The sequence below is a fragment of the Colletotrichum fructicola genome, assembly GCF_000319635.2.
Source record: "Colletotrichum fructicola Nara gc5 chromosome Unknown KSG_Nara_v1_contig02, whole genome shotgun sequence".
Classification (NCBI taxonomy): Eukaryota; Fungi; Ascomycota; class Sordariomycetes; order Glomerellales; family Glomerellaceae; genus Colletotrichum; species Colletotrichum fructicola.
The window spans coordinates 3,326,711-3,353,615 of record NW_027094052.1 but is presented as its reverse complement, the minus strand read 5'-3'; the positions used below and the strand labels follow the sequence as shown (position 1 = coordinate 3,353,615).

At 54.9% G+C, this 26,905-nt stretch overlaps 12 protein-coding genes across 12 annotated transcripts; 4 read left to right on the top strand and 8 right to left on the bottom strand.

Annotated features, from left to right (window-relative positions):
- Positions 1-4,131: 4,131 nt before the first annotated feature.
- Positions 4,132-5,195, bottom strand: CGGC5_v003683 (mitochondrial 37S ribosomal protein uS9m; the record flags this gene model as incomplete). The annotated part of the gene is made up of 2 exons (XM_032033749.1): positions 4,132-4,223; positions 4,295-5,195. The coding sequence occupies 2 exons, from the start codon at positions 5,193-5,195 to the stop codon at positions 4,132-4,134; spliced, it is 993 nt and encodes a 330-aa protein (XP_031886860.1).
- Positions 5,196-5,613: 418 nt separating this feature from the next.
- CAM1 (Elongation factor 1-gamma 1) lies at positions 5,614-7,220 on the top strand (the record flags this gene model as incomplete). The annotated part of the gene is made up of 4 exons (XM_032033750.1): positions 5,614-5,643; positions 5,729-5,915; positions 6,144-6,192; positions 6,254-7,220. The coding sequence occupies 4 exons, from the start codon at positions 5,614-5,616 to the stop codon at positions 7,218-7,220; spliced, it is 1,233 nt and encodes a 410-aa protein (XP_031886859.1).
- Positions 7,221-7,611: 391 nt separating this feature from the next.
- On the bottom strand, positions 7,612-8,603 carry CGGC5_v003681 (putative FCP1-like proteiny domain-containing protein; the record flags this gene model as incomplete). Its single annotated transcript, XM_032033751.2, has 2 exons — positions 7,612-8,353; positions 8,407-8,603. The coding sequence occupies 2 exons, from the start codon at positions 8,601-8,603 to the stop codon at positions 7,612-7,614; spliced, it is 939 nt and encodes a 312-aa protein (XP_031886862.2).
- A 573-nt stretch (positions 8,604-9,176) lies between these two features.
- RRP36 (rRNA biogenesis protein RRP36) lies at positions 9,177-10,149 on the top strand (the record flags this gene model as incomplete). Its single annotated transcript, XM_032033752.1, has 2 exons — positions 9,177-9,362; positions 9,415-10,149. 2 exons carry the CDS (start codon positions 9,177-9,179, stop codon positions 10,147-10,149), a joined length of 921 nt encoding a protein of 306 aa, XP_031886861.1.
- Positions 10,150-10,316: 167 nt separating this feature from the next.
- Positions 10,317-12,524, bottom strand: CGGC5_v003679 (Protein ABC1-like protein; the record flags this gene model as incomplete). Its single annotated transcript, XM_032033753.1, has 1 exon — positions 10,317-12,524. The coding sequence occupies one exon, from the start codon at positions 12,522-12,524 to the stop codon at positions 10,317-10,319; it is 2,208 nt and encodes a 735-aa protein (XP_031886856.1).
- A 466-nt stretch (positions 12,525-12,990) lies between these two features.
- CGGC5_v003678 (Splicing factor ESS-2-like protein) lies at positions 12,991-14,319 on the bottom strand (the record flags this gene model as incomplete). The annotated part of the gene is made up of 1 exon (XM_032033754.1): positions 12,991-14,319. One exon carries the CDS (start codon positions 14,317-14,319, stop codon positions 12,991-12,993), a length of 1,329 nt encoding a protein of 442 aa, XP_031886855.1.
- A 741-nt stretch (positions 14,320-15,060) lies between these two features.
- On the top strand, positions 15,061-16,845 carry ppt1 (Serine/threonine-protein phosphatase T; the record flags this gene model as incomplete). Its single annotated transcript, XM_032033755.1, has 7 exons — positions 15,061-15,210; positions 15,293-15,373; positions 15,439-15,874; positions 15,926-16,169; positions 16,220-16,581; positions 16,632-16,756; positions 16,807-16,845. The coding sequence occupies 7 exons, from the start codon at positions 15,061-15,063 to the stop codon at positions 16,843-16,845; spliced, it is 1,437 nt and encodes a 478-aa protein (XP_031886858.1).
- Positions 16,846-17,060: 215 nt separating this feature from the next.
- On the bottom strand, positions 17,061-17,495 carry CGGC5_v003676 (uncharacterized protein; the record flags this gene model as incomplete). The annotated part of the gene is made up of 1 exon (XM_032033756.1): positions 17,061-17,495. One exon carries the CDS (start codon positions 17,493-17,495, stop codon positions 17,061-17,063), a length of 435 nt encoding a protein of 144 aa, XP_031886857.1.
- A 372-nt stretch (positions 17,496-17,867) lies between these two features.
- Positions 17,868-18,410, top strand: trf-2 (Transcription elongation factor spt4; the record flags this gene model as incomplete). The annotated part of the gene is made up of 3 exons (XM_032033757.1): positions 17,868-17,951; positions 18,049-18,302; positions 18,377-18,410. The coding sequence occupies 3 exons, from the start codon at positions 17,868-17,870 to the stop codon at positions 18,408-18,410; spliced, it is 372 nt and encodes a 123-aa protein (XP_031886864.1).
- Positions 18,411-18,653: 243 nt separating this feature from the next.
- On the bottom strand, positions 18,654-19,646 carry CGGC5_v003674 (KIN17-like protein; the record flags this gene model as incomplete). Its single annotated transcript, XM_032033758.1, has 1 exon — positions 18,654-19,646. The coding sequence occupies one exon, from the start codon at positions 19,644-19,646 to the stop codon at positions 18,654-18,656; it is 993 nt and encodes a 330-aa protein (XP_031886863.1).
- Positions 19,647-20,365: 719 nt separating this feature from the next.
- On the bottom strand, positions 20,366-22,171 carry FUB3 (Aspartate kinase FUB3; the record flags this gene model as incomplete). The annotated part of the gene is made up of 6 exons (XM_032033760.1): positions 20,366-20,463; positions 20,517-21,435; positions 21,489-21,813; positions 21,866-21,946; positions 22,000-22,019; positions 22,082-22,171. 6 exons carry the CDS (start codon positions 22,169-22,171, stop codon positions 20,366-20,368), a joined length of 1,533 nt encoding a protein of 510 aa, XP_031887072.1.
- A 1,830-nt stretch (positions 22,172-24,001) lies between these two features.
- Positions 24,002-26,474, bottom strand: RFX1 (Transcriptional regulator RFX1; the record flags this gene model as incomplete). The annotated part of the gene is made up of 2 exons (XM_032033761.1): positions 24,002-26,379; positions 26,465-26,474. The coding sequence occupies 2 exons, from the start codon at positions 26,472-26,474 to the stop codon at positions 24,002-24,004; spliced, it is 2,388 nt and encodes a 795-aa protein (XP_031887073.1).
- Positions 26,475-26,905: the final 431 nt, after the last annotated feature.

The window sequence follows — 26,905 nt, the reverse complement described above, 5'->3', positions numbered from 1 at the left end:
TGGAGTGTGGTGGAGGGTCCAGTTGTCCTTTTTGAAGTCTGGGATTGGGAGAGGGGCCATGGGGGGGCCACAAAAGCCCTAGCGATTCAGGGATCGTGCCTGAATGCGACATTTCGCGCATAGAGGGAGGCTTGTGAAGGAAGACGACATTGCTTGCTGCAGCTGCAGAAGCTGCAAATGTAAGGTAGGTATCCATCCATCCGTACCTACAGACAGAGGATGGAAACGATGATGGCAGACAGAGAGCATTGAGATGGGACATTGGCTGGACTCCTGGAGAGGTAAGAAATGGGGATTGTCGGACGAATGCAACATGTCGAGGTCCTTTTGTCATTTGCATTGCATTAGCCGGAACGTTCCCTGGGGCCGGAGCTGGAGCCGATGATGGATGGAGGAGGTACTGGGCAGAACTTCAGAAGGGATGGGAAGGGGCACTCGGGATGCGATGCGATGCGATGCGTGCTCCTTGGCGAGGCGTGATGTGATTCGGATGCGTGTAATTGCAAACGCTGCTACGGCCTCCCTGCACTTTTCTTTCTCAAACTCGACTCCCGTTCCGACGGTCATACGGACGTAGATTATCCGGCATATCTGGGAGGAGTACACAGTCGTTGCAAGAATCTCAAATTGTGTGGATCTCCTGTTGCACATCTTGCAACTCCTCCATGTCCACAGTCCGGCGGCGGTGCAGGTGTGTGGTGCAGTCTGCATCTCAGTCTGCAGAGCTCCGCTGCCGCTGCTGCTGCTGCTTCCTCCAGGCCCACAAGAGGTGCTCGTGAGATTTCATCAGGACAGCTCTGATCCAGCATGGTGAGATGTGAGGAATCAGATTACAACCCATCCAACCCAGTCAGCCCAGCCCAGCCCAGCCCAACCCACTCAACAAGAGCACCTCACTCACCTGGGTTACCTTGAGCCTGAGGCGCGGATAGTTTGCATGCATCCGTTTGGACCTTCTGTGCCTGATATTCCTGGCCCTCCCGCGTCTTCTTTCCTTCAGATGTAATTACGCTTTTCTCCGTTCCGTGCTGTCGCTGTTGCATCGCGATTGCCATTGGCTTTATGTTACTTATCACGACGAAGTACTTAGTAAAGTACTATTCGTACCTAGGTTAGGACTGTAGGGTAGGCTCAACTGCGATTTCCGCGATAGGTCTAGCGCCTCGACTTTCCTGCCCACGTATTCTTTTTTTGGTTCTCGGGCCCTGTCCCTGGATTGAACGGAAAGACACCACTGCGTGCACCCAATGCAATCCCTGGTGGGGCCTCTGGAGGTGTGTGGACGGTGCCCAGCTTTCTCCAAGTATGTACGTAGTAAACCATCACCAAATTTCCCTCACCTCACTCAGACTTGGTGTATCTTGTGACGTTGAGTCTTCCGCGGCCCTTGGTCCTTGCTGTGGTTGCAACGTTCAGTGCCAATCACGCGTCTGCCCACAGACAGAGCTTCCTGCAGCTCAACCCAATTGCCCAACCAGACGCTCTCAATTGACCAGAGAGAAGGGCCAAAACGACTCCAACCCACTCACCCGTTCTCTTCCAGTCGGGTTGATTGCATTCCAACCCAACCTAACCCGTCTGGCCGACCTGCTTTTTTTCTTCACTTGGATGCACCTCACACTCACATCTGCGGATACCTTACCTTACCTTGGCTTAACTTCCGGACGCATGGCACAGCGTGCAAAAGCTTGCGCGAAAGCGCGCTAACAACGTCCTACTGCATAGTAGACGGCGCTTACACGGTCCTGCAAGTTGACGGGTTGCGAAGAACGACACTCTAACTTGACGCCTTACCTAAGACGATTTAGGAACTTGGCCCATGAGGTGATACGCACCGGCACTTTTCATCCACAGCCCACCTCCCCTTCAAATCCCCGACTCGACGCCCGCGGCTTGCCGAACGCCGCCATCTTGCTCAACTCAAAATCTCAAGACTCAAACCACACTACTGCTAGCAGCTATCAAACTTGCGCGTCCAACGTCGGAATCTGACCGCCAACGGTCGAACTAGAGGCGCCCAATAGCAGCCGTCATTTCCTCTGCCCCGCCATTCACACCTGCCTGCCCCGACCCTACACCTTGCACTTACACCCCGAAGCACGAGTTGTGGTGGTGGTGTCGCTGTCAGAATGGTGTGGTGCTGCACCAAGACAATGCAGCGTCCATCCTCGGCAACGTCTGGACCGTTACGCCGCCGTTGAACACATTTTGGGCCATCTCAGCCTCACACGAGGCGACAACCGTCGATCATCTCAACAGACGCCTGGTTGATCCCCGCACCTCGCCACGAGACTCTCTCTTACCAACTTCACAATCAGCACAAGAGATCCTTCCCTGTCGTCCACTCGTTCCCGCGGCCTCGAAAAGAGATGCGACGCTACCGCAAGTAAGTAGCCACCACGAGACACATGCGACTGAATAATCTCGTTCTCGCATCACGTCACTTTACATTGTTCTGATCAATGCTTCTACGTTCCTTACCGTCCGTCCATTCATCCGTCCAACCATCCATTATGTCGTCTCAAGCCACCATCAAAACGGCCCTATACTACCACCCTTATCACGCCTCATCCGCTGCCCGCCCGCGCTCGTAATTGGCTTCTAATTCAACCGCTTCTTTCTTTGTTCACTCATCCATCCATCCATCCATCCATCCCAGAGGTCAAGCACGCACACCCCCCCCCCCCCCCCCCCCCCCCCTTTTTTTTTCCCTCCCTTTCCCCCATCCCATCATCATTGTCATCAGCAATCCCCACCACACAACCACAACAAGATCTGCTCGAAATTCGTCGCCGCCATCCCCGATCCGGTGAAACCAGTCGAGTCGTGCTGCCCACCGTCCGAATAAATGGCCGACGGGACTAAAATCCCGTCACGAGAAAAAACGGACGCAAGGGGTGAAACCAACTCCACGAACCTTCGATTCAGTCGTTCCATGCTTCTAGAAACCTTCGGTGGGCAGCACCGGCGCAAATGTCTGTGCCCTCGCTGTCGTCTCCTTTTAGGGGTTACCTTGTGTGGGAAATTGAAACAAGGCCCTCGCCGGACGCGTTTCTGCAACGCTGGCGATGGGGGCGTCACCATCGGGCTTGAGTCCTCAACGCCAGAGGTGTCGACGCGCATGCTCACGGACCCTTTTTAATATTGTTCGCATCTTCCATTCCGCCCGCAGCTCTACACAGGTGCCATCCGGTGGCCTATGATTCTGGCCTGATAATGACACACGAAAGCTGCCTTCATTCCCTCCAAGACCCGGTTTCAATGCGCGCCAAATTCCATTGACGGCCGCTCCGTTAACCGTCAAATGTGGTCACTGCACGCACTAGTTAAATGAGCCGTGTCAGCCAGACGACATGGCGACTCGGTTGTCGCCATTGTCGATATCGCTGATTCGACCACGCATACAATTTGCCGGAGAAGCATCCGTATCACCACCCAGAGACTCCTTGTCGTCGTGATTTGCACCTATTCATGACGGGATTTGTCCCAATTCGGTCCAAGCCCAGTAATGTGCTATCTGGTTCCTGAATCGACACTCGCCCACGCGACAATCATGCATTGTGGTGCCATGTGGCTCCGTTGCTCGGCCGCAACTAGGACGGGATGCTCGAGGTTGGAGACACTACGTTGCTTCTCCGCGAACTGCATGGTCCGGGTTTGATGTTTTGGGCTTTCCTCCGACGTGGACAACAAGTGCAACTCTCTACTTCCACGTGGTTGATACAGCAAGGCCGCGACGCGAACAGTCTACTGCGCCCTGAATCTGAACGTTCATGAATGTGTATCTCTCGCCAGCCTCTCTGATATTAGCACCGCTGAGCCTCCGGAATCACCGAGTGAAGAACAATGCTTAGTCTACCGCGTTCCCAAGGGTATGATTGCGCTAGCAAGAGGTACAAGGCCAGCCTGCTTCGTCATTACCGAAGGCCGGTGTGCGCTCCCTTATCATGACACAATAGCTTGTCACGCTAGACGCCTTCCCGATCTCATCTCGAGGCTGCAGGGCTAGTGGACATCATAGGCTGGCATTGTTCGAGCTGCCTTTTTTCTATGAATACACGAGGGTGGTAGTACAACAAGAAGGTGTTTGGCGCGGGTGACTGATTGCCCCCAGCATGGCCAGAAACGCTTCTATCTCTTGACCCAGGTAGGCGACTTTCTGGCCTTGAGGTGGCCATGCTTCTTTCTTTCCACCCTTCTCGCGTCGCGCGTGATGCAGCCAGCTGCCCATCCAGATAGATTAGCGATATGTCGCTTCGACAAGAGGCTGCCGAGCCTCGGAATGTCCACTTACCCTTTCTCAACGACCTCCTCAAGTCGGGCTCATGAACCAACATCGCCTTGGCGATTGCCAAAGTCAGGGCTTCGGCCTGGCCTGTGACGCCACCACCGTCCACCAGCGCCCATACGTTGTACTTGTCCGTCCTTGCTGTGCTTCGCAGTGCCCAGATGGCACTCTCGCGGTCGTGAATCCTGCCAAAGACCTCGTTCAGAGGCTTGCCGTTGACCAGGACCTCTCCGGTGCCCTCAACGACCCAGGCACGAGCGCTAGACGTCTTTCTCCGACCGATTCCCAGCGCACGTCCGTGTTTGTCGAGGGGCTTGACCTTGGCCACGTTCTTGAACGGGTCGATATCTCTCTTGAACCCCTCCAGGGCATGCTTGACGTCCTCGGGCATCAGCTTGGGGATGATGGCGTGCAGGTGCTTGATCATGGCCAGAAGCTGGCTGTAGGGCTTTGCCTTGACCGGCTCTCCGTGCATCGTGCGGTATCCCTTGAGCGTCCTCCACAGCTGTCGGGGAACCATGTCCGGTGGCGAGAGCGGGAGGTGTTGGTACTTCTCCATGAGGTGAGAGAACTTGATGAAGGAGTCGTTGAAGTGAGGCTCCCTGGAGAAGTAGGACGGAGAGACGGGTACGGCGCGGGCGTGGACCATGCCCGGGAATGGGTCTTCTAGCGGCTTAGCGAGTTTGCTCTTGGTGAGCTTTTCTATATCGAAGCCTGGCGGGAGGGCTGTGAGGTCTGGAAGCGCGTTTCCCGGGGGCTTTTTCGGTGGTTCGATAGGTGTCGAGGTCGACATGGACTTGATGCCGACCTGAAGGCTCGGTCGTTGCCATTGCAGCTTCGCATGCTGGCTTTTCGCCGCCTGGCGCAGGCAGAGCGTCTGCCGCAGCCCGTGGCGTATGGTCGACATGTTGTTGGGACTTCGATCAGCGCCCTCGTCGGTTGGGCGATCGTCGCGATGTCGCGAATTTCTTCGTGATACCAACCTAAGAAGCTAGAATTTCCTGTCGGCGGTTCGGCGGGAGAATATCGGACCGTATTTCGATATCAGCCACGATGATCAGCCACTTTTGTGGTGCGCACAGACCTTCCGTTGCCTCGTCTACAGTGATACCCCTCACTCAAGCCACAGCGACTGCCCTGGAGCTTTCGGGCGAGGAGGGGTTGGGTGGCCACGGCGGGGCACTGGCCTCGAAATTGCCGTCTCATTCAAAAAAATTGCAGTCCTTCAGCAGCGGGGGAAGATGAACTTTTTCCTTTCTCCTCTCCAGTCCATCACCTCACACACTCTTGATACCCTTCCATCTCAGTCGCTCAACTGAAACAAGATGGCGTTCGGCAAGCTCTTCACCTACCCGGTAAGCAATCACCAATTGCTTCTTGATTTCCTGTTCGACTTTGCGATCTCTGAGGATTCTCGAAGCTGACTTGTCGCCCCTCCAGGCCAACCCCCGCACCGCGGCCATCCGCGCCGTCGCGAAGGCCAACAACGTCGACCTTGAGTACATCGAGGCCGACACCACCAAGCCTTCCATCGAGCACCTCAAGGCCAACAAGCTCGGCAAGGTCCCTGCCTTCCTTGGCGAGGATGGCTACCCTCTCTCTGAGTGCATCGCCATCGCCATCTACAGTACGTTCGCCCTGAGTCACATAAGCCCAGTCCTTTGTTGGGCGCCGATTCTTCTCGCGTCACAAACACCACAGCCCTCACCCCTCCGAAATGACGAATAAGCACAAATTTTACAGTTATCCCTGTCCGAACCACCGTGTGGATAGAGTTCTAATTTCTGATCTTGCCATCTTCCTTCGCAATGCTCGGAAACCGCGTGCTGGGACACATCAGCTAACCCGGTCACAGTCACCTCCCAGAACGAGAAGACCACCCTTCTCGGCAAGACCAAGCAGGAGTGAGTCACAGTCTGACACCCACCGAACTTGAGAGCACGGAGCTAACCGACCGTCCTGCAGCTACGCTTCCATCCTGAAGTGGATGTCCTACTTCAACTCTGAGGTCCTCCCCCCCATGGGTGCTTGGTACCGCCCCCTCCTCGGCAAGGACGCCTACAACAAGAAGGCCGTCGAGGACTCCTCCAAGGTCGCCCTCAAGGCCGTCAAGGTCGTCGAGGAGCACCTCCTCAGCAACACCTACCTCGTTGGCGAGCGCATCACCCTTGCCGACCTCTTCGCCGCTGGCATCATTGCCCGTGGCTTCGAGTTCTTCTTCGACAAGCAGTGGCGCCAGGAGAACCCCAATGTCACCCGTTGGTACGATACCATCATCAACCAGGACATCTGGACCGCCGTTTCCGAGAAGCAGGAGTACCTCGAGACCCCCAAGCTCACCAACGTCCCCCCCAAGAAGCCTGAGCAGCCCAAGAAGGAGGCCAAGAAGGAGGCCCCCAAGCCCGCTGCCCCCGCTGCTGAGGAGGCCCCTGCCGCCCCCAAGCCCAAGCACCCTCTTGCTGAGCTCCCCCGCGCCACCTTCGACCTCGAGGAGTGGAAGCGTCAGTACTCTAACATCAAGAACCACGAGGAGGCCATGAACTGGTTCTGGTCCAACGCCAACTTCGAGGAGTTCTCCCTCTGGAAGGTCAAGTACAAGTACAACGACGAGCTCACCATGACCTTCATGTCCAACAACCTGATTGGCGGCTTCAACAACCGTCTTGAGGGTTCCCGCAAGTTCATCTTCGGATGCGCTGCCGTCTACGGCGCCAACAACGACTCCGTTATTGAGGGAGCCTTTGTCATCCGTGGCCAGGACTACAAGCCCGCTTTCGACGTCGCTCCCGACTACGAGAGCTACGACTTCGAGAAGCTCGACCCCACCAAGGCCGAGGACAAGCAGTACGTCTCCGACTCTTGGGGCTGGGAGAAGCCCATCACCCACAACGGCAAGGAGTACCCCGTTGCCGACGGCAAGGTCTTCAAATAAGCGCGTCACTTATTTGTTAGGGGGAGATCCGACATTCACGGCTTATGGCAGAGATGAAATGAGTTTACGACTAGGCAAGGCGGTGTGTAGACGATGTTATGGACCCGAGAAGAGATATCTTGCGCGTAATGCCAGATGTTGTGTGCCGAGTCACTAGGACTAGGCAATAGATGCAGGACATTCCTGATGATCAAACCAAAAATACGTTTTCCCAACGGCGGTCGTGACCGAAAGTGACCTGACTTATTGTCTATTCCATTTCAGTGTCTATGAAGACTAGGGGTATCTCGATGCTATGAAGGCCGTATCCCACCCTGCCAATTACGTACTCCGGCTGCACACGCCTCGCAACTTTTTATCTGCAAAGTGCCAATCTAACCCAGGAACGCCACTACTTCTCCTCGGGCGGTTCCAACTTGTAGTCCTCCTTCATCTGAAATGGGTTTGTGCGCATGTAGCTGCTGACATCCGACTGATAGCAGAGCGAGTTGAGGTAGTCGTGAACCTGCGGGACCACCAAGCCCGGCTCCGCGTCGTTACCGAAGAACTCGGGGATGCGAAGCAGGTTGTACGGCTCGCTGCGCGCCTTCTCGAGGGAGTCGTCAATGAGCACGGTGTTGCTCTGGTCCCAGCAGCCGCCGTACTCGGCGTCCGGGTGCGACGACTTGACGCGGGGGTCGTCCCACACCTTCTGCAGCCGCTTGTACACCTGCACGCGGAGGTTGTAGTCGGCCTTCGAGAGACCGAAGCGGTCGCGGCCCCAAATGGCCAGCACGCGGCGGTGGATCTCGCCCCGGTCTCTGCCGCCCGGGATGGGCGGGCCGAGGAGGAGCTGGTCGCACATGGACTGGACGTTCTGCGGACGGGCGGACGACCAGATGACCACGTGGAAGGTGTCGAGACAGTATTGCAGGAAGCGCTTGGCGTACGGGCGCTCGACGAAGGAGGTTGCGTTGCGCCGGTTGGGGCGGTAGAGGAGGGTGCCGTTGAGGTCCATGACCACGAGGATAGGCTTCGGGGTCGGGAGGAGGGTCGGTGGAATGGAGGCGCGTTGGAGGTATTCTGCGGTCGGGTCGGGGACGCCGCCTGAGGCGAGTGAAGGGGCTACGATCTTATCGCGGTCGTTCATGGCCCTGCGGTTCAAAGGTTAGCTTGGACAAATACGATGGAGATGGTGATCGCTTACTTTGCGCGGGGACCCTTGGGGGGAGTGGGCTGCTGGCTTGCGCCGCCGGGCGCGGCCTGAGAAGCTGGTGCAGCTTGAGGGAAGGGGAAGGAGCCGTTTTGTGTGTTGTTTCCGAGGCCGGGTATCGTGAAGCTTCCGCCAGGTGTTTGTGCGGGAGCTCCGGTGATGGTCGGGGCGGGCTTGGCCCACCATTGCATGTTGGGCATGTCCATTGCGTAGACTTTGAAGGGGTGAAGGGGTTGCGCGTCTGGATATGAAGGTACTCTGCCTCCAAATTGAGGATCGCGCGCGTCGTGGCAGCTGCGTTGCCTCGCGAGAACCTTTCTGGTTGTGCCCAAAGTCGCGTACGGCTGGCGGAAGGCAAGCCGGAAAGATCTGGGGTAGACGTTTAAGATGGAGGGGCGCATGGGCGGGTCTAAGGTCGCGGGGTGAAAGTTGTTGTCTCTAATTGGCTCCGTGTGAGCAAAAAGAAACTTGGCTTGTACTGAAAAATTATTCAGATAGCAACTATCGATTAGTTCGTTACGGCTGTTAGCAAGAGTGGATGTGGTGTACTACGTGCGATGTGAGTTTGGATGCCCGCTGAGAGAAATTGTTCTCTCCATGCATTCCTTATCTAATCGATAAGAATATTCTTATCTACGGTTCATGCTCATGTTGACCCACTAAAATTTTCGCTACCTCCAGTGCTGTAGACTTCACATCCCCCATATGATTCCTCAGATTGCTACTCACAGCTTCTCAGCAAAAAAGTATCAGTACGTCACAAAATGCTTTCGGGAAAGAGAAAACAAGGATTTGGTGGGCTTCAGCGCCGGGTGAGGCCGAGAAGAGAGCAGGAGGAGGAGCCGGAAATCGAGGAGACTTTCAGCAGCGAGCCTGAGGAGATGGGTGTGGAGGGTGATGAGATGAGCGAGGACGAAGAGGATGAGGACGAGATGGACAATGAGGAGGAGGTAAATCTCACACCTTTGATGAAACCGAGACTCGATGCTAACATTACCACAGTCTGATGGATCGCCACCGCCAAAGAAACCCACCATCGACATCTCATCAGTCTCATTCGGCGCACTCGCCAAAGCCCAAGCTTCCATGCCAGCGGGACGTCGCAAACGCGGCGCCGCCGCTGAACCCTCAGAACAGGACTCCGACTCCGATTCCGGCCCCGAGGAGGCCGGAAATGGCAGGAAACCCAAGTCGGCCGCCGACCTCGCCAAGCGCACGAGCAAGCACGCGCCCATGGAAATGTCCAGCAAGAGACAGGTCTCCCGCAAGCGCGAGGTCATCGCCGTGCCCAAGATGGAGGTGCGCGACCCGCGCTTCGACCCGCTCAGCGGCCCCGTCGACGAGGCCAAGGCCAGGAAGGCGTATGCGTTCCTGGACGAGTACCGCGCCGACGAGATGAAGCAGCTGCGCGCGGAGATCAAGAAGACGAAGGATGCGGCGAAGAAGGAGGAGATGAAGCGGCTTTTGTTGTCGATGGAGTCCAAGATGAAGGCGCGGCAACGCAAGGACAGGGAGCAGGAGCTGATGCAGGAGCACAAGCGTCGCGAAAAGGAGCTGGTGAAGCAGGGCAAGCAGCCTTTCTACCTGAAGAAGGCGGAGCAGAAGAAGAGGCTGCTCGTGGACCAATTCTCGAATATGAAGAAGAGGCAGGTTGACAAGTCAATCGAGAGGAAGCGCAAGAAGGTCGTCGCAAAGGAGAGAAAGGAGCTGGACAAGTTGGAGAGGCGACCTCGATAGGGAGGGACGGTGCATTAGCGTGGTCTATCGAGAATTACATGGCCTGTGTGTGCTTTCTGCTTCGCGGCCTTTGTCTGTCTTACTTCTTTTGACCGCATCATGTAGTCTCTCTAACATGTTGTTACAGTGATGATACAAATGATACAAGCGAACCAACCGTCTCAACCTCAGACGGTGTAACCGTTCTTCTTCAAGCTCTCCTCAAACATTTCTCGGCATCGAACCTTGCTACCGAGTCTGGCACAAAGCAGGAAGGCACCGCTCAACTTGCGGTGCAAGCTATATGTCTCCTCGGGCGGTGGCGCCAGTCGCTCGCGCAGCATGACGGGGATGAGGGCCTTAACGCGCTCGGTGATGGTTTGGTCCTTAAAGTCGTAGACCTCAGGCGCCGAGGCGAGAAACGGCTCGGCGAGCGTCAGCACCGACTTGACGTGAGCATCCACCATCGTCTTGCTTTCATGGCCAGTCAGATATCCAAGACTCTCTGAGAGCTCCTTGACGCCCTGGCGGTCAGATCTTGAGGCCGCCGCAAGAAGTTGAACATACTGCACGACGAACTCATCTGGATACTCCCTCGACGCGCCAAAATCGAGCAGCTCGAGCTTGTTCGTCTTAGCGTTGTAGAGGAAGTTTGTCCAGTTCGGGTCGGTTTGCATGAACTTGAACTCGGTGATTTCCCTCAAGCAGAGGCGGAGGATCTGAGTGCCGATCCAATCACGCTGGTCCTGGGTAAACGACGTGACCCTCGTAACTCCAACGCCGTCCATCCAGTCCATCGTCAGGACATTCTTTCCAGAAGCTTTCAGGTGAACATCGGGCACGAGGAAAGTGCCCTCTTCCCCGGCGAGCAACTCCTTGTACTTGATGAGACACTGGGCTTCTCTCTCATAGTCGCACTCCCAGCCAAGCTCGAGTCGTGCGTTGTCGATGGTCTTGTTGAGATACAAGCCCTTGGGCAAAAGCTTGGTGGCATTCAGCAGAATGCCGAGATTGTCGAGGTCCGAGTTGATGGAGTCAGCAACGCCGGGGAATTGGATCTTCACTGCCACTTTTCTACCATTCTTCAGCGTAGCGCGATGGACCTGGCCGATGGACGCGGCAGCGATTGGCTTCTCCTCAAACTCCTCAAAGAGTTCCCGCCATTCAGCACCCAAGTTCGCTACAAGGACCTTATCTCTCTGGTATGAAGGCATGTAGTCAGCGCGGTCTTGCACTCTTTGTAGCACCTCCTGGATTGGTCCCGGAAGCATCTTGGAGTCCTGGAAGCTCATCATCTGACCCATTTTAAGCGCAGCGCCTCTCATTCTGGACAGCTTGGACACCAGTCTCTCCATATTGCCGGCGCTAAGCAATACCGAGCCCTCGCCCTTGCCGCCAAAGGCCCTGCCGATGCTCTCCGTGATGGCGCCTCCCATCATGCCAGCAGCCAGACCGCCATAGTTCCAAAGTCTGCTAATCCGGGTGGCGGGAACTTTGGATTCTCTAAGAACATATGCTGGTGTTGGGGCTGGGGATGAGGACTGGTCGACCGCTGCACCAAGCACGTCCTCGACTGGCGGCTCTTCTTTTTGCGTTTCGATTGCAGAGGCTTTGAGGACTGGCTCGCTTTCCGAACTAACAGGAGCCGCCGTTGCAGGTGTTTCTGTACTCGGTTTACCGTCCTGAGGTGCAGCCGGCGTGGGCTCTGGGGCGGCTTTGACGGCTGGTGGACTCTTCTCCGGCGCCTTCGCCGCTGGCTTGGAGTGAACAACAAACTCAGGAAGACCAACCGGCTTGAGCTTCTTTCGAGCGCCAAACAGTTGATCCATCTGCTTTTCATCCTTCTTTCCTATCATACTAGCAGCACGGTTGCCGTGGAAAATGTTGATGTTGACATCTGGTGGAACGTCATCAAGCTCTTCAGAGACGGGAGCGCCATATGCTGGTGTCACGCCCTTGCTCGTGGAGCTGTCATCTTTGGGCTTTGCCGCCGACGGCGACGCATCAGACCACGGGAAGCCGGAAGGGTTTGATTGCCTTAGTTGAGAAAGAACCGAACCGGAATCCGGCTTGGTGACGGATCCATGGCTGGGCTTGGACTGAAAATGGTTTGGAGATGCGTGGGGGACATGAGTGACTTTTCGAGTCGGTTTCGGCTGCACTGGTGGTGCCTGTGTTGTTGATGGCTGTGCTTCTTGTGAAGCCGTCGGTGATGTGCTCTCATCGGCAGTGTCTGCTCGTGTGTTTTCCGGTGCTACTGGAGCTCGGCGTGTTAAGCTGGAAGCTTTGCTGAAGCTCTCAAGCTGCCGACCTCTTAGGGCGACATGCTTGGATGCGACTGAGCGCGATGCACTCAGCACCGCTGCCACATCGACAGCAAAATCGGCGAATCTCATCTGAGCGGCAACTCTCAACTGTCTCACGCGCAAGTCATTGCACGATTTTCGACCGGAAAATGACTGCACGTCTCCCTGGAAGCTCCGGGACTAAGTCGTTATCGTCATAAATCGAGAAAAGTTGAGTGATGGCTACATGCAACAAGCGTGGCTTGGAACCATAAATGCGCATATCCGATATATCGGACTAATGGGGCGCCACACGGTACTGCCAGTCGTGTAAGTCCTTGATCCGAACGTGGATTATCAGGCCCGAGTCTTGCAGATTGCTATTGTTATCTTGAGGTTCGTTTGGGGGTTGTTGAACTAATAATCTACTAAACCTAACCATGTTTGATGCGTTGCAAAGAATGATTATTGCTAAGCCGCCTCATGCTGTACAGCGCTCTCTTCTGATGTGGTATCTATCCTTGCTCTATCCCTATTCCATTTGGTCGTTATTCATTAAGTTTAATTCTACCGAATTTCACTGAGGGACCTTGGAGCCACCTTTCAAGAGCGAGCCTCGTGCCCTCAGCGGCGTCGCTTTCGGAGTCGAGCCGCTGGGGCTTCCCCGTCTGGGACTTCCGATCTTACTCCATAGTCTTTGAGCGGCAGGCGTCAGTCCTCCAGAGACCCTCGGACTAGATGGAAACTTTGGCACTGGGGTCCTCTCTAGCTTTCCGGTCAATCCATTCTTAACCGATTCTCTCTTGGATTGCGCTGCCCTCTCAACCAGCCGATGATGCAGACTTTCTCTCTTGCCTTGCTCCTGTAATTTAAAAGGGTTGGGAGTCGCATCACCAGGGCCTAAGTTAATGATTGGTGCTGGAAGAACCTCTTCTTCATCATCGGCGTCATCAACGAAGGCGTAGCCATTCACTCTTGGCGTTTCTCCACCTCCCACCGCGCTCGAAGCTTGATCGTCCTTTCGCGGCCTACCCGCGATGGCGTCTCTCACCGCAGACATTGTTGGAGACGGTGGCCTTTCGACAATCGCGGGCTGGGGGATCCTTGTGTTCTGGTAGTTGATCGATTTCGGAGCCATCATCGAAGTCGCCTCGGCCCTTTGAGCAGGGCTCTCGTATTTGTCCTCAACACCGTCCGGCCCAAACATGAGGTTGTTCTTCGGGTTAGCGTTCCAGCTATCCGGCCTGGCTGGCCTATCATCGGCATCCTTGATTGCCAGCCTGTCTCTTTTGATAAACCCGTCGTCGATCAAGCGGCCGTTCTGAGCCAGCTTCTCCTCCACTTCGGCTTGCTTGATCATCTGTTTCGATGGCAGCTTGTTCCCATGCCAGAGCCATGCATACTTCTCCGCTTTCTTCTGACTTTGCTTGTCCATGAGCTTGTAGAAGCTCTCGTTATCCTCACTGGTGTACTTGGCCTGGAAGTTGGCTAGGCTCAAGTTGGTATCCACAACGGGCCTCTGCTCCTCAACGACTGTTGGCGCGACAGATGCTGGTGTATCCGCGCCGTACGCTGACGGTGTGCGCCCTCCATTCTCGAACATGGGCGGTATCTTCACCCTCTGCCTTCCTGGGGTCATCACGCGCTGTAGCCTTTGTCCAGCGCTCGAGATCCATACTGCGTCCTTCGATTCGAGGGCGTCGAGGTATTCCTGCTGAGTTTCCGATTCCAAAAGCCCAGGAAAGAAGTCGCGCGCGATAATTTTCGAGAGGGCATCGGTATATGTATCTTCGTCTATGACCTTCTTGGGCCTCTTGATCTTCTTCGCGGGCGGCGGTGGTGGCATGAGGTCGGTGTCAGTGCGCTTTCGCACCAGCGCGTTGGACTGTTGACTTGGAGACTCCATCGTGACGTCCTATTGTTGCTAGGCGAGCGCGCCGACTTCGGGTGTCTCGACAGACCGTGGGTGGTGAAAAAGTGCCATGCAGAGGCTGTCGTGTTGCAAGTCAGCGAAGTTCGCAGGATAACACTGGCGCGCTCGCATTCAGGCCTGAAATGACGTGGAGCCGATAAAAGATAAGCCTGATTAGGGACCCTCAAAGGTTTCGAAGGCACGTATGCAGCTACCGAGGCGTCACCCGCTAAAGCCGTCCAAATCCATGCCCGTGCTTTTCAGTGGCAACTGCCAACTGGGAAGCTGAGGGTAATGGAGGGGCTAGGCCCGGAGCTGGCCCTCCTGAACCCCTGTCGAGATCCTGAAGTGGCAACTGAAAGCCGCCCCGCAGTTGCGCTCAGCGTATCGCTTGGTGCAGTAACACAGCGTTGTAGCGCACTGTTTCTGTTACCTTAGCTCCGAAGAGGGTTTAAGGGCCGAACCGTCGCGAAAGGAAGCTTTTTGACTTGGTCCCCCGGAACTTCAACCTTCTAAGAGCTTCCGCAGGCCGAAAACTTCGCCGATTACGACCCTTCCCTCTCTCTCCCATTCTCGTTGTGTGCGTCGAACTCGGTGTCGCACTCGAAAACCGCACTCTACACCCAACAGTCCGCGGGCGACAGGTTCAGAGAGCGTCTCGAGGCCTCTTCGCCACGACAAACTACCCCACACTTGCTTTACCATTTGCACCAAGTCCGCGCTGCTGTTGCCGCCATGTCGACTCCGGAGGAGCAGGCCGTGGCCTTCAAGAACCAGGGCAACAAGGCGTTTTCTGCCCACGATTGGCCCACTGCCATTGAGTTTTACACCAAAGCCATCGAGTTGAACGACAAGGAGCCCACATTCTTCACGAACCGCGCCCAGGTTTGCCCCGCCCCCTCCCTTTGCGACAGGCCCTGCATCTTGAAGTTGCTCGTGTGACTGACCATTTCTCGTCCCGGTGCAGGCAAACCTCAAGTCCGAAGCTTACGGATATGCCATTGCGGATTGTACGAAAGCGATCGAGTTGAACCCCAAGTTTGTCAAGGTTCGTGCCTCTTGCCAGCAGGCACCCGGTATAAACAGCCCGATGCTGACGTCCCGTCGCTTTAGGCATACTTCCGTCGAGGTCTCGCACACACAGCCATTCTCAGGCCCAAGGACGCCCTCGTAGACTTCAAGGAATGCATAAAGCTCGACCCGAATAACAAGGATGCCAAGCTCAAGTTGGATGAGTGCAAAAAGATTGTGCGCAAGTTGGATTTCTATGCTGCCATTGAAGTGGGCGACGAGCCGTCGGCTGCGGAGGGTCTTGACGTTGATTCTATCAACGTCGAGGCAGACTATGATGGTGTCAGATTGGGAAGCGAGATGACGCAGGAGTTCATTGACGACATGACGGAGAGGTTCAAGACTGGCAAGAAGATCCACAGGAAATACGTTTACCAGATCATTCTGGCCGTCAAGAAGCTCGTCTATGATGAGCCCACCATGGTGGAGATGGAGGTTCCTGAGGGTGTTCAGCTTACCGTCTGCGGTGACACTCACGGTAAATTATCTTACCACAGTGCTGATGCGCTTCGGGCTAACCCATGTGTAGGCCAGTACTTCGATTTGATGGAACTGTTCCGTTTGAACGGAACACCGAACGACAAGCACTACTACCTGTTTAACGGTGACTTCGTCGACCGTGGATCTTGGTCAACCGAGATTGCTCTCCTGCTTTACGCTTACAAGTGGCTGAGACCCAAGGGTTTCTTCCTGAACCGTGGCAACCACGAGACAGACGACATGAACCGAGTGTACGGCTTTGAGGGAGAGTGCAAGGCTAAGTACAACGAGAGGTATGTGCTTTTCGTTACTTCTTATGAGTCGCACTCATTGACAATCGCAGAATCTTCAAGCTGTTCTCCGAGAGTTTCTCAGCCCTGCCCCTTGCCACCCTGATCGGAACCAAGTACCTTGTCCTGCACGGTGGTTTGTTCTCGGACGACAAGGTAACTTTGGACGATATCCGCAAGCTCGACAGGCACGCCCAGCGCCAGCCTGGCCAGTCCGGTCTCATGATGGAGATGCTGTGGACGGATCCTCAGGACGAACCTGGCCGTGGCCCGAGCAAGCGTGGCGTTGGCATGCAATTCGGACCCGACGTTACGAAGCAGTTCTGCGAGAACAACGGTCTCGAGGCGGTCATTCGCAGTCACGAAGTCCGCATGGACGGATACGAGGTGCAGCACGACGGACGTTGCATTACTGGTGAGTTCTTTTGGTATCTAATGAAGTGCATTCGAGGCTAATCGTTACAGTCTTCTCCGCCCCCAAATACTGCGATTCCACCGAGAACCGGGGAGCCTATATCAACATTGGCACCGACTACAAGTTGCAGTTCAACCAGTTTGATGCCGTACCTCACCCGGATATCAAGCCCATGGTAAGCATTGCGCAACACCCCTGCTTGGTTCGCCGCTGACTGTCTTCCAGGCATACGCCCAGAGCTCTCTCATGTCGTCTCTGATGTAACTGACGTAAAACGGACGGTCGTTCTGGGGATACAATGTGGTATATCTGCATCCGCTGCATAAACGGTGCATGTGATCGGCGCATATAGGGGGCAGGCTGGAAGCGTGGGATTTGGCCATGCGGATAAACGGAGTTTTTGTCTGCAATCGATAACCATACCCGAAGTCTAGAATAATTTGACGCTTGGGCGTGTGGCTTAACCCCCTCCATCATGTTCAAGACGTCCAGAGCTTGTCCTGGCCGTTTGCACCAACCATAGCTCCTAGATAGTCGGAACACTGCTTCACTCGGAGCGTCCGCCGGTCGCCCTGTTCAGAGACACCCGCCCAGGCGGTAATGGCCGCTGCGAAAGGGCTCAGGTCTTGACGGGGTACTCGCAGCCAGCATTCTCTGTCTTCGACTTTGAGGATATCGATGGGGATGGCGGAACCGGTGGCGCCCAGGAACTGACGCAGGGCGGAGTTGCAATAAGACCTCACTTGCAAGTTGTCCAGGGGAGTGATATCGGAAACCCGTGATGCGTCAGAGACAAGCTCCAACTGAGCATAAGAGAATGGTGGGGTCTTAATGGTGCAAGTGAGAAGCTCGTGAGACCTTTGGCTGGTCGCACGCGGCGTGCTCGTTGGGATTTCTGAGCTTTGCGTCGCCATGTTGAAAGGCCAAATGAGATATGCTTTAGATTCAAGAAGTGTTGCTGTAAGCTTGCAAGCGCAAGTGTCGATGGGATGAGGTGTTGTAAGTCGACTTGGAGAATTTCACCCCAGGATGAGTGATGTACTTTGATTCGCGGCGTGGGTAGGCCTGCAGGGTCCCTGAGGTGGGTCCGCTGTCGAAAGACATGACGCCCCTTTAAATGCATATGCAACTAGGTAGGTGGTTGGCTCCCCAAGTGAAGCCGCCTACCGCCTCCAACTTCCTATCGAGAAAGCCAGCTTCGAGCGCGACGACACCTTCACGACGAACACGATCTGCTCTCCTCCTACCCGCGAGTCTCTCCGTTCTCAACCCGCCGATTCGCCAAGATGTCGAGTGATAACTACGTCAACCCCAACCAGCAGCGCTACCTGCGCGCCTGCATGGTCTGCTCCATCGTCTTGACCTACTCCGTACGTTAGCCACCTCGAAAAAAGAGAAAACGACAATGGCGACTTCGGTCGCAATGAGAAAAAAGCATCCCAGCTAACGTCACATCCCCTCTCCCAGAAATTCCGCGACGAAGGCTGCCCCAACTGCGAAGAGTTCCTCCACCTCGCCGGCTCGCAGGACCAGATCGAGAGCTGCACGTCCCAGGTCTTTGAGGGCCTCATCTCCCTCAAGGACCCCGGACGCTCCTGGGTCGCCAAGTGGCAGCGCCTCGACAACTACGTCCGCGGCGTCTACGCCATCAAGGTGTCTGGCCAGCTCCCCGACGAGATTCGGACGACACTCGAGGAGGAGTATAGGATACGCTACATCCCGTATGTGCACGAGGCTGCTGCTCTCTATTCCCGGAGGGCATTTGGTGGAACTATATACTGACTGATTTTTTCAGACGCGATGGAACGGAGACCGAGGTTGATAACTAAAGGACGTAGTAATCGGGTCGGGAAAAGAAAGAAAAGGAATCATTATACTTGGTATTCGGCGTTTAGGGGGAATTAAGAAGGTCGGCATGGAGTCAAGGCAAGACTCACATTAGATGAATCAATTCGCAATGGTATCTGAAATCGCCCTGTAACATATCCTGTCCGTTGTATGATATGATGCCGCAGTCCTCAACCCAAAACGCCGGTCCGCCCCTAAAACAAACGCGGTGAATTCATGACGTCTCACCGTTGGTCCGTCTTCTGCTTCTTACACGAGAACCCTCCAAACCCGGAACCCTCCCTCGGCCTCTTCTTTTCCATCCTTTCCATGTCCTCTTTCATGATTCTCTCGGCCTCGCTCATCTTCTTGGGCTGCTCGAAGGCCGACTTCTTCGCGCCACCAGCCAGCGCATTCTTCTTGGCTTGCGCGAAGACGTTCTTCTTCTCCGGCTTGGCCGTCATCTTGAGTGAAATGCCGCCTAATGAAGGCTTCTCCGCAGGTTTCTCTGCCGGCTTTTCTGCCGCTACGGGGGGCGTCGCGGACCCAGACGCGTCAGGGGATTCGGTTTTGGACGGCTCAGCCTTGGGTTTGGCCCCAAACGACAGCGATATCTTCTCCCCCTCAGCGCGCTGAAGCCCCTTTTCCTTGTCCTCATCCTTCTCGTCCTTCTCCCCCCTCGCTTCAGCCTGCTTCTGCGCACGCTTTATTTGCTCCCGAATCATCATCTGCTCGACCTCTTCGTTTCCTCGATCCTGCGCCTCTTTCCTTCGGAGTGCTTCTTGTCTCTTGAGCGCCTCGGGAGAGTTGTCGATCCAGGCAATGTGAAGGCCTTTCTCCGTCTCCTCAACGCGACAGATGCCCTCCCTGCCCAGGTGTTTCGCAAACTCGGTCAAGCTGGGCCATTTCGTCGCGTTCATGTGGACGTGCTCCTTGTTGGCGATGTACTCTTGGTAGAAGTGGTTGATATGAACCTGCTTCTCGCCGTGACCGGTGCGGAGCAGCTGAATGAAGTCGCGGAGGAACTGGTTGCTATACTCGTTGAGGAACTTCTTGGGGTCTTCGCCGACGAGGAGGAGCTTCCGGACGTGCGATTCGGACAGGCAATGCTGCTTAAAGGAATTCTCATCACGGGTTTGCTTTTCGCAAGGTGTGCAGTACCATCGCAGGCGTTGCAGGCCCTTCATCTTCATCTTGTTGTTCAGGTACTTGACCGACCCGACCTCTGCTTTCGGCATCTTGGCGACTTTTTCGGGGGGTTCGTGAGGAGTGTTAATTTGAATATGTCGCAGAGTATAGGAAATGGTTTGGTCGAAAATTCGGCGGTTGATGTCCTTGTTGAGGATTTAGGGGTCGACGTTTTGGTTGATGGTGTAGTTGAGGATGGGAAGTGATCGCAAGGAAAGACGTGACAATCCAAGACGGTTGGTGTTGACGGTGGATCCTTCCAGCTGCTTATCTTATCGGAAATACAGGGGTCTGGTGGCGGGGCTGTACGGTGTGCAACGAGTCTGCCCGACACTGTACCCCACTACGCCGACCTCGGCCTCGACTGGTAAATATTTACCTTCACCTAAGTGCGGTTACTGGGGTGTTGGCCGGCGATGCAAGATCTCGAATCATGGATAACATAATACTGGATAGTTATCTCCTGACATCTCCATATAGAAATACTGAACGATTGGTCACTTCCTGATGTATGCTGATCCGTGAATGATGGAGAAACAACCCCAACTTCGGGACCGTTGCACAAAAATCGGTGCTGGGCGTATCGGTGTCAATCAATGTTATCTTGCATTTTCCAAACCATGCTCTACATCCCTGTCTGTTTTGGCTGAATCCAACATGCAAACTTGTGCTCCAATCAATATATCCCCATACGAGAATGAAGTGTGTCTATATACCTTGATCCAAAAGGACATGTCTCGCTCCATGACTATGCAAAGACACGACTAGTCTAATCGAGGAAAGTAAACAGATTTGTGTGCAGAATGTTCATGGCGCGGGTGGCGTCCCGGGCCTCAATGACGCAAGAGATGTTGATCTCGCTGGCACCTAGATTCAAAGTCAATAACAACATCGTGAGACCTGTCTCGGGATAAGCTTACCTTGTGAAATCATCTCCAAGTTGACATTGTGCTCTCCTAGTGTAGAGAACATGCGTCCGGCGATACCGATCATGTTCTTCATTTCCGCACCGACCAGACTCAGGATAGCCATGTCGTGAAGAACGCTGACATCGCCGCAGTCTTCCAGCTCCTTCCGTGCCCTGTCGAAGCTGCCGCCCTCTGAGTTTCCAGCGTGGATAGCCATGGAGACATGCACCTCACTGGTGGAGATGAGATCAACCGAGATCTGGTTCTTGTCCAGGATGGAGAAGACTCTCGCGAAGAAGCCATGGGAGATGGAGCGCTTGTTTGAGTGGACGTTGATGACGGAGATCTTGTCCTTGATGGTGACGGCTGTTGGCCTCTTGGGCTTCTGAATGAGAGAAGGATCTGAGGGCTTGGAACGCTGGATCTGGTGGCCAGCCGTGAGAATGGGGTCGGGAATGACAATGGTTCCAACTCCTCTCGGGTTCTTGACATTCTTGATGCGGATGGGAATAGGGGGCGACGCGTGGATGACCTGGTCCATGGTGAGGTGGTGGATGACTTCGGAGCCGTAGAATGTCAACTCCGCCGCCTCGGACGGGGTGATGGAATGCAGCAACCTCGCCGTGGGAACTTTGGTGGGGTCCGCAGTGAAGATTCCGTCAACTTCCTTCCACACCTGCAGCTCATCCGCCTTGAGGCCGACTGCGCAAAGGGCTGCGCAGAGGTCAGTGTAGCCACGGCCAATGTCGCCGTCAATCAGGCTGCCCGGGACATTGCCAAAGAACCCGGTAACGACCGGCACTCTGTCTTCACATGCCGAGATCTTTTTCCGCAGTACGGTGGCCGCCTCTTGGTAGAAGCTCTGATCCAGGCGAGAGGAGGCATCATAGTGGAACGCATCGCTGAGGTCCACATATTCTGCAGCGACACCCTGTGAGAGAATTAGCCTCACTCTCATGACGCAGAAATGGGCAGTTTCCTCACCAGATCTTTCAGTAACGCGGCCATAAATCTACAGCTGAGCTTCTCGCCGAAGCTGATGCATCTGTCTTTCGATCTCGCGTTCACTTCGAGGTTAAATCTCCTTGCGGCCACGATGTATTCAACCAGTTCTTGGCACTCATCCCGGATCTCTTGGTCCAGTGATGCCTGCAGTTCTGGGTTCTTGATGAAGGTCTTGACGGCAGAAACATGGTCATTAGTGATGTCGTCAATTAGACCTCTGGCCTGGCCCATGAGGTCATTCTGAACCTCCTCGGTATTCGTGGCAGCTGCGATGCCTTTGAGCTTGTTGTACACGCCCAGGAGTCTTCCAAAATCAGTGAGCAAGCTAGGATCGGCTGGCACGCTGAGTGACTCACCGGCTGGTGGTGCCCTCAACCTTCTTGCCCGTGCTTCTTGCCGAGCAGACGACAACGACCTTGTTCTTAGCGAGGCTCGCTCTGCATCAAAGTCAGTAGGAGTCTTCATTTCACACGCGGATGTTCCGTCTTACCGGACAATATCCGTGGCGATCTATAGGGACACACATCGAGTCAGCGTTTGCAGCAATAGTAACGATGCAGACTGAGAAATACCTTGTCGGGAAACTTTCCCACGCTGGTGCCACCAAACTTTTGCACCACCCAGCCGTTGTTGGAGGTGTTTGCTATGGGTTGGCTACTCATGATGCCTCAATTGCAATGTGCAGGCGCAAAAGTGGCTGGTGTTTTAGTGAGTATGACTCTACTCACAGGGTCGCGGGGGAGGGGCGCTGTGGTCCGTAAAGTGCGGGAAAAAACAGATCAGAAAAAATGAATGGCGACGGTTGGACTGGGTCGTCAACCCTCGAGCAAGTATCTTCGGTGAGATTTGCGTGTGAGGCAGCAGCAATGTTTCAGCTAGTATGGACAAGTAGGTGAGAGAAAAAGTTGAGGGTGTCAACGGTGGTGGGATAAACGGCTTCAAGAAGTGTTGCGGTGGATTGAATTGAATTGGACTAGATCCAAGGTGACCGAGATGGGACGAAAGTGGGATGTGGAGCACAGCGACGAAATCGGCGACGCCTGTCCAAGTCGCAGCTACCAGATTTTGCGCTTCCGGAACATCGGAGGCGGGCCCGAATCTTCAATACCGACCCAGTGCCGCGCTGCCTGCTGCTCAAAGCTTGCCGAACAGATACAGAGGGCCTTGCTCTGAAGGACGGCTCACTTTCGTCACCCTACCCGAGGACTGCGCAAGCCTGTATTGCATTTCCTCCTAGTCGAGTAGCCCTTGATGCCGCTGTGACAACCGCTGCAAATACACCCTGCACGCCGTCTACAGCTATTCCTCATGCAAGAACAGGGCCGAGGAATCTGAATTGGGCAGTCTATCCGTGGCAGCCTCTATCCGTGACAATTTCTTTGTCTGAGTCATACGCATAAGCTTACTGACTCTTCTGTTGCTGCAATTTCCAGCCCAGCCTCTGCAAAGAGGCATATCCAGCCCCTTCTGCCGTTTGGCAGCCGTGTCCAAAATGCACCTTGAATTCTCTAAGTCTCTCCTGTCCAACATCCCCCACGGGGCAGAACGAAAGTCCGGTACCTTTTGATGTTTAAGCCTCCTCGCTGTCTCTGGCCGCCACTCCACCTGCAGGCTGTGGTGAACACTGAAGAGCCAGCCTATGAAACCGCTCGCAAAGAAAACTTTTAGTTGCATAATCCCGGCAGCGCGCGGGGGTAGCGAATCAGGGACAACCCAATGACGAATGAGGCACACTACACAGTGACAGACGGGGGTCCCTCGCCCCGTTCAATAACCGCCTTTGACGCTGCTGCAACGCAACGCTGGAAATCGATGTTTGTCCAACTTCCTCTGGCAAGGCTCAAGATTGGAACCCACCAGCTTAGCCATATGTGCACCCATGTATACCCTCAGTCGAAGATAAGTGCTGGCCATTTGACCATGGTATCCCCGTAGTGGTTAGCGTCTTTTTGTTGATAGGTCTCTCTGCTTATGATCCCATTGGGCCATACGATTGCGAACATTATGCTAGATTCTCACCTACGCTGGAAGTACAGTCTCCGAACAAGACTCGGTAACGTAAACTGTGAAGGATGATACTTGTAACTCTTCTTCAATGCTCTCCCTGCCGGGTTGTATTACCACTAGATAAACGTATAATCAAATGCCCATGCCCCGGACCAGAAACGAATTGGTATAGCAACCCGCGAGCACCAAATGCAAATGCCATCGCCGTCCTCATCGCCATAAAAGGAACGTCAAAACACCCAAAGCAGAATCCAGAACCCAAAACCCCGGTCTAGTAGAACAGGCGCAGAACTCATAAACGACTCCGTACCAAATGGCAAGAGCTTTTCCCACGCTCATACAATCGTCCAGTCGTGCCATCGTCATCACACTGCACTCGACAGTCCTCCTCCGGCATCAAGCCCCGTCGAGAGGCCGCCTGGCAGATGACTATCGATACATGACACCTGGTTTACCAGGTGCGACTATATTCCAACTCTCCTTCGTTATTGCTGCAGCTCAGCGTTTGCAAGCAGTGCTTGGTTGACCTCCGAGTGCGAGAAAGTGTACTTGTCCATGGGGAAGTCCTCCTCCGGTGTGCGGATGCCGATTCCGCTATCGTCAGGGTTGCTGCCGCCCGTCATCCCAGCCGAGTCGACTTGTCCCTGGCTGTTTGATGGAGGGAATGGCGCCTTGTCCGGCTGCGCTTGAGGGAGGTTGGAGAAGTTGAACTCTTCGCTCCCCGTGCTGTAACGGGATCCTTGCCTGCTCGTCTCTTGTCCCGTCAATTGGGGGTTGGCGGCAATCGCTGATGCGCCCGAAGTCTTCATGTTGAGGAAACCACCCTGCTCAGCAAGGAAGCAAGTCATCTCATCGATCCAGCACTTTGTCACCCACCAAGAGCCGAAACTCTTGCCCTGAGCCATTGTGAGATCCCGCATCACTGCTGTACCGACTCTTTGCACGCAGTAAACAATCTCCGTATGTGACGCGTAGGGGAACCGTGTCGGCAACGACTTGAGGAAGCCGACCCAGCGCTCCAAGACATTCTGGCCGTTCGCATCCGCAGTGCCCTCAGCTCCAGGCTGGCGACCGTTCCTCAAAGCAATGTCGCCATAAACTGTCAGACATTCCACCTCCCAAGGCACGTTCATCGGGTTGAGAAGATCGCGAAGTTCGGATACTAAAAGGTTGACGAGATCGTCCATGCCACGTGTAGGCACACATTCGGCGACCTTGCGTACACGGACCATCGTGATCCAATCGAGGTACATTTGATCGCGGTTGGCTGGGTTCGAAAGCATGTTGGCTGCTGCGTGAGCAGTCAGGTTGACTCTCAACGCGCGGTCGAGCAGGGCTGCGAAAATAGTTGCCGGTGCTTCTTTCGCTCGAATGACGTGGTGCGGTTGTCCCTGGAAAGCGTCTCGAATATGAGGCACGAGGCGCTCTGAAATGTTGCGCAAAGTGTCCAAGACAGGCTTGGGCACGACCTGAAGTGTCAACCCGGAGATGATTCTAAGCATGCGCTGGTAAAGGATGAAGTCGCATTCCTCAATCCAAGGGGCGAGAGCTGGGTTGCCAAGCAACTTCTGCACCGGCATGGTTAATGTGCCCTGGAAGGATGTGTAGAGATGGAAAAAGGTCTTCTCCTTGCAGTAACGAACACATTCGACTAGTGAGGTGCAATGCGACCTGTATAGGGCAGATAAGCTCTTCGCGGCATCCGGGTCAGTTCCGTTGGGTAGGAAGGGCTCCATGCGAGGTAGCACAAGAGGCTCGTTGGACTGGAGGAGGGCCTCATCCGCTTCGGAGGGAAACGAAAATTGGAGCGATGTTTTGGATGTGGATGTGTTCAGATGATCCGCGCTGGTCACATTCGGATGGCTGTAGAAGCTGTGAGATCGTGAGTGCCCCTGTGGTGCTTGGGCAGGACTCTCCGGCCGCTTGGCAGCATCTGGCGAGGGAAGAGCGGCTTTAGCAGGTTGCGACTTGGTGGGAGCCGTGCTGAAGCTCTGGGAACGGCTGGGTTCTGAAATGGCCATTGGGATCTGAGGCTCTGGCTCTCTGAGGTCAGGCTGGTCATCGACCAGAGTGAAGTTGACGTAGTGATACTTAGATTCACCACGAACACCAAGACGCCGAGTCTTCAGGCCGGGGAAAAGGACGCGGACGAGTTTACCGAAGCTGGCCGGGTTGAGGACGGTGATCCTCTCGGTGGCACATCGAGACGCGTAATTGGCATAGACTCTGCCGCGAGGCACGGAGCCTTTACCCTTGGAGCATACCGAGTTGATCCAGAGCATGGCGAATACCTGTCGGGTCCGTTCGGAATTGGGGCCTCGCTCATTGCCGTGAAGCTCCTTGGCAACATCTTGTAGGCCACGGTGTTTGTTGGCGGTGAAGAGGTGACGCATTTCCAGTTCGTTATTGGCACTAGATCTGGCAGAGCTGGACTTTTGCATGCCCATGGCTCCAGCCATGGAATCTTCGTCGTCACGGTCCATCAGCTGGCTATCTTCGGTAAAGCTGTTGTTGGCGAAGCTTTCGGAGGGTAAAGGATGGCGAGGCATGGCGTGTTGTTGGAATGACATGGAATGGTTCATGGCAGCGCTGGACTGGCTCATGGACATTGAGTAATCGCGGGCGTTGTGCATGTGTTGTGCGGCGTGGAGCATCATCTGCTCCTCCGGAGTTATCCGCGACGCGGGTGCGAGATTCCTCTGCTGCCGTTGATCGTTGTTGACCCATTGTGCAGAGTACAGCTCTGGCGCGTCGGCGAAGGATTGTTGCTCCATGGTCGGCTGGGTGGAGATGCTGTGAACAGAAGCAGTTGAAGCACGGGATTGAGGTCTCTTCTTGGCCCTCAGAGCTTGGGCGAGATGGTCTGTTTACATTTGTGATCAGCGGGGGAGAGATGGCAGAATCGTGCTCTCGACGTGGAGGAGCATGAGAAGGGTTGTTGATCGTACCGTGATCCATAATCCGTCAGCTCTGTCGTTGGCAGTTGTTGTTATGCGACGAAAACAACACACGGTCATGCAGGACAGGCTCCCTAAACAATGAAAGAAAGCAAGGTGCGCCGTGCAGAGAAAGTGGACAGAGATGAGGTTGCAGAAAAGGAGGAGTCGAAGTCGGCAAAGCAATCCGAATCCCTGCAGGGTGGAAAAGCGCGGTGCGCTGTGGTGAGAGCGTCGATATAAAGGATATGGTCGGGGGAAGTGTGGATGGATGGGTTTGTTTAGGATTGCCGACAAAACGACAAAACGTTGTCGTCTCGACAACGCTAGGCTGTGGCTGGAAACACCGAAAACACTGGCTGGGAGTCACGTGAGCCGTAGCTCCGAGTTTGTTGTTTTGTTTTTCGATTGGCCGATGCTGACGATGTGGGGGAATACATGGATGTCTTTCTC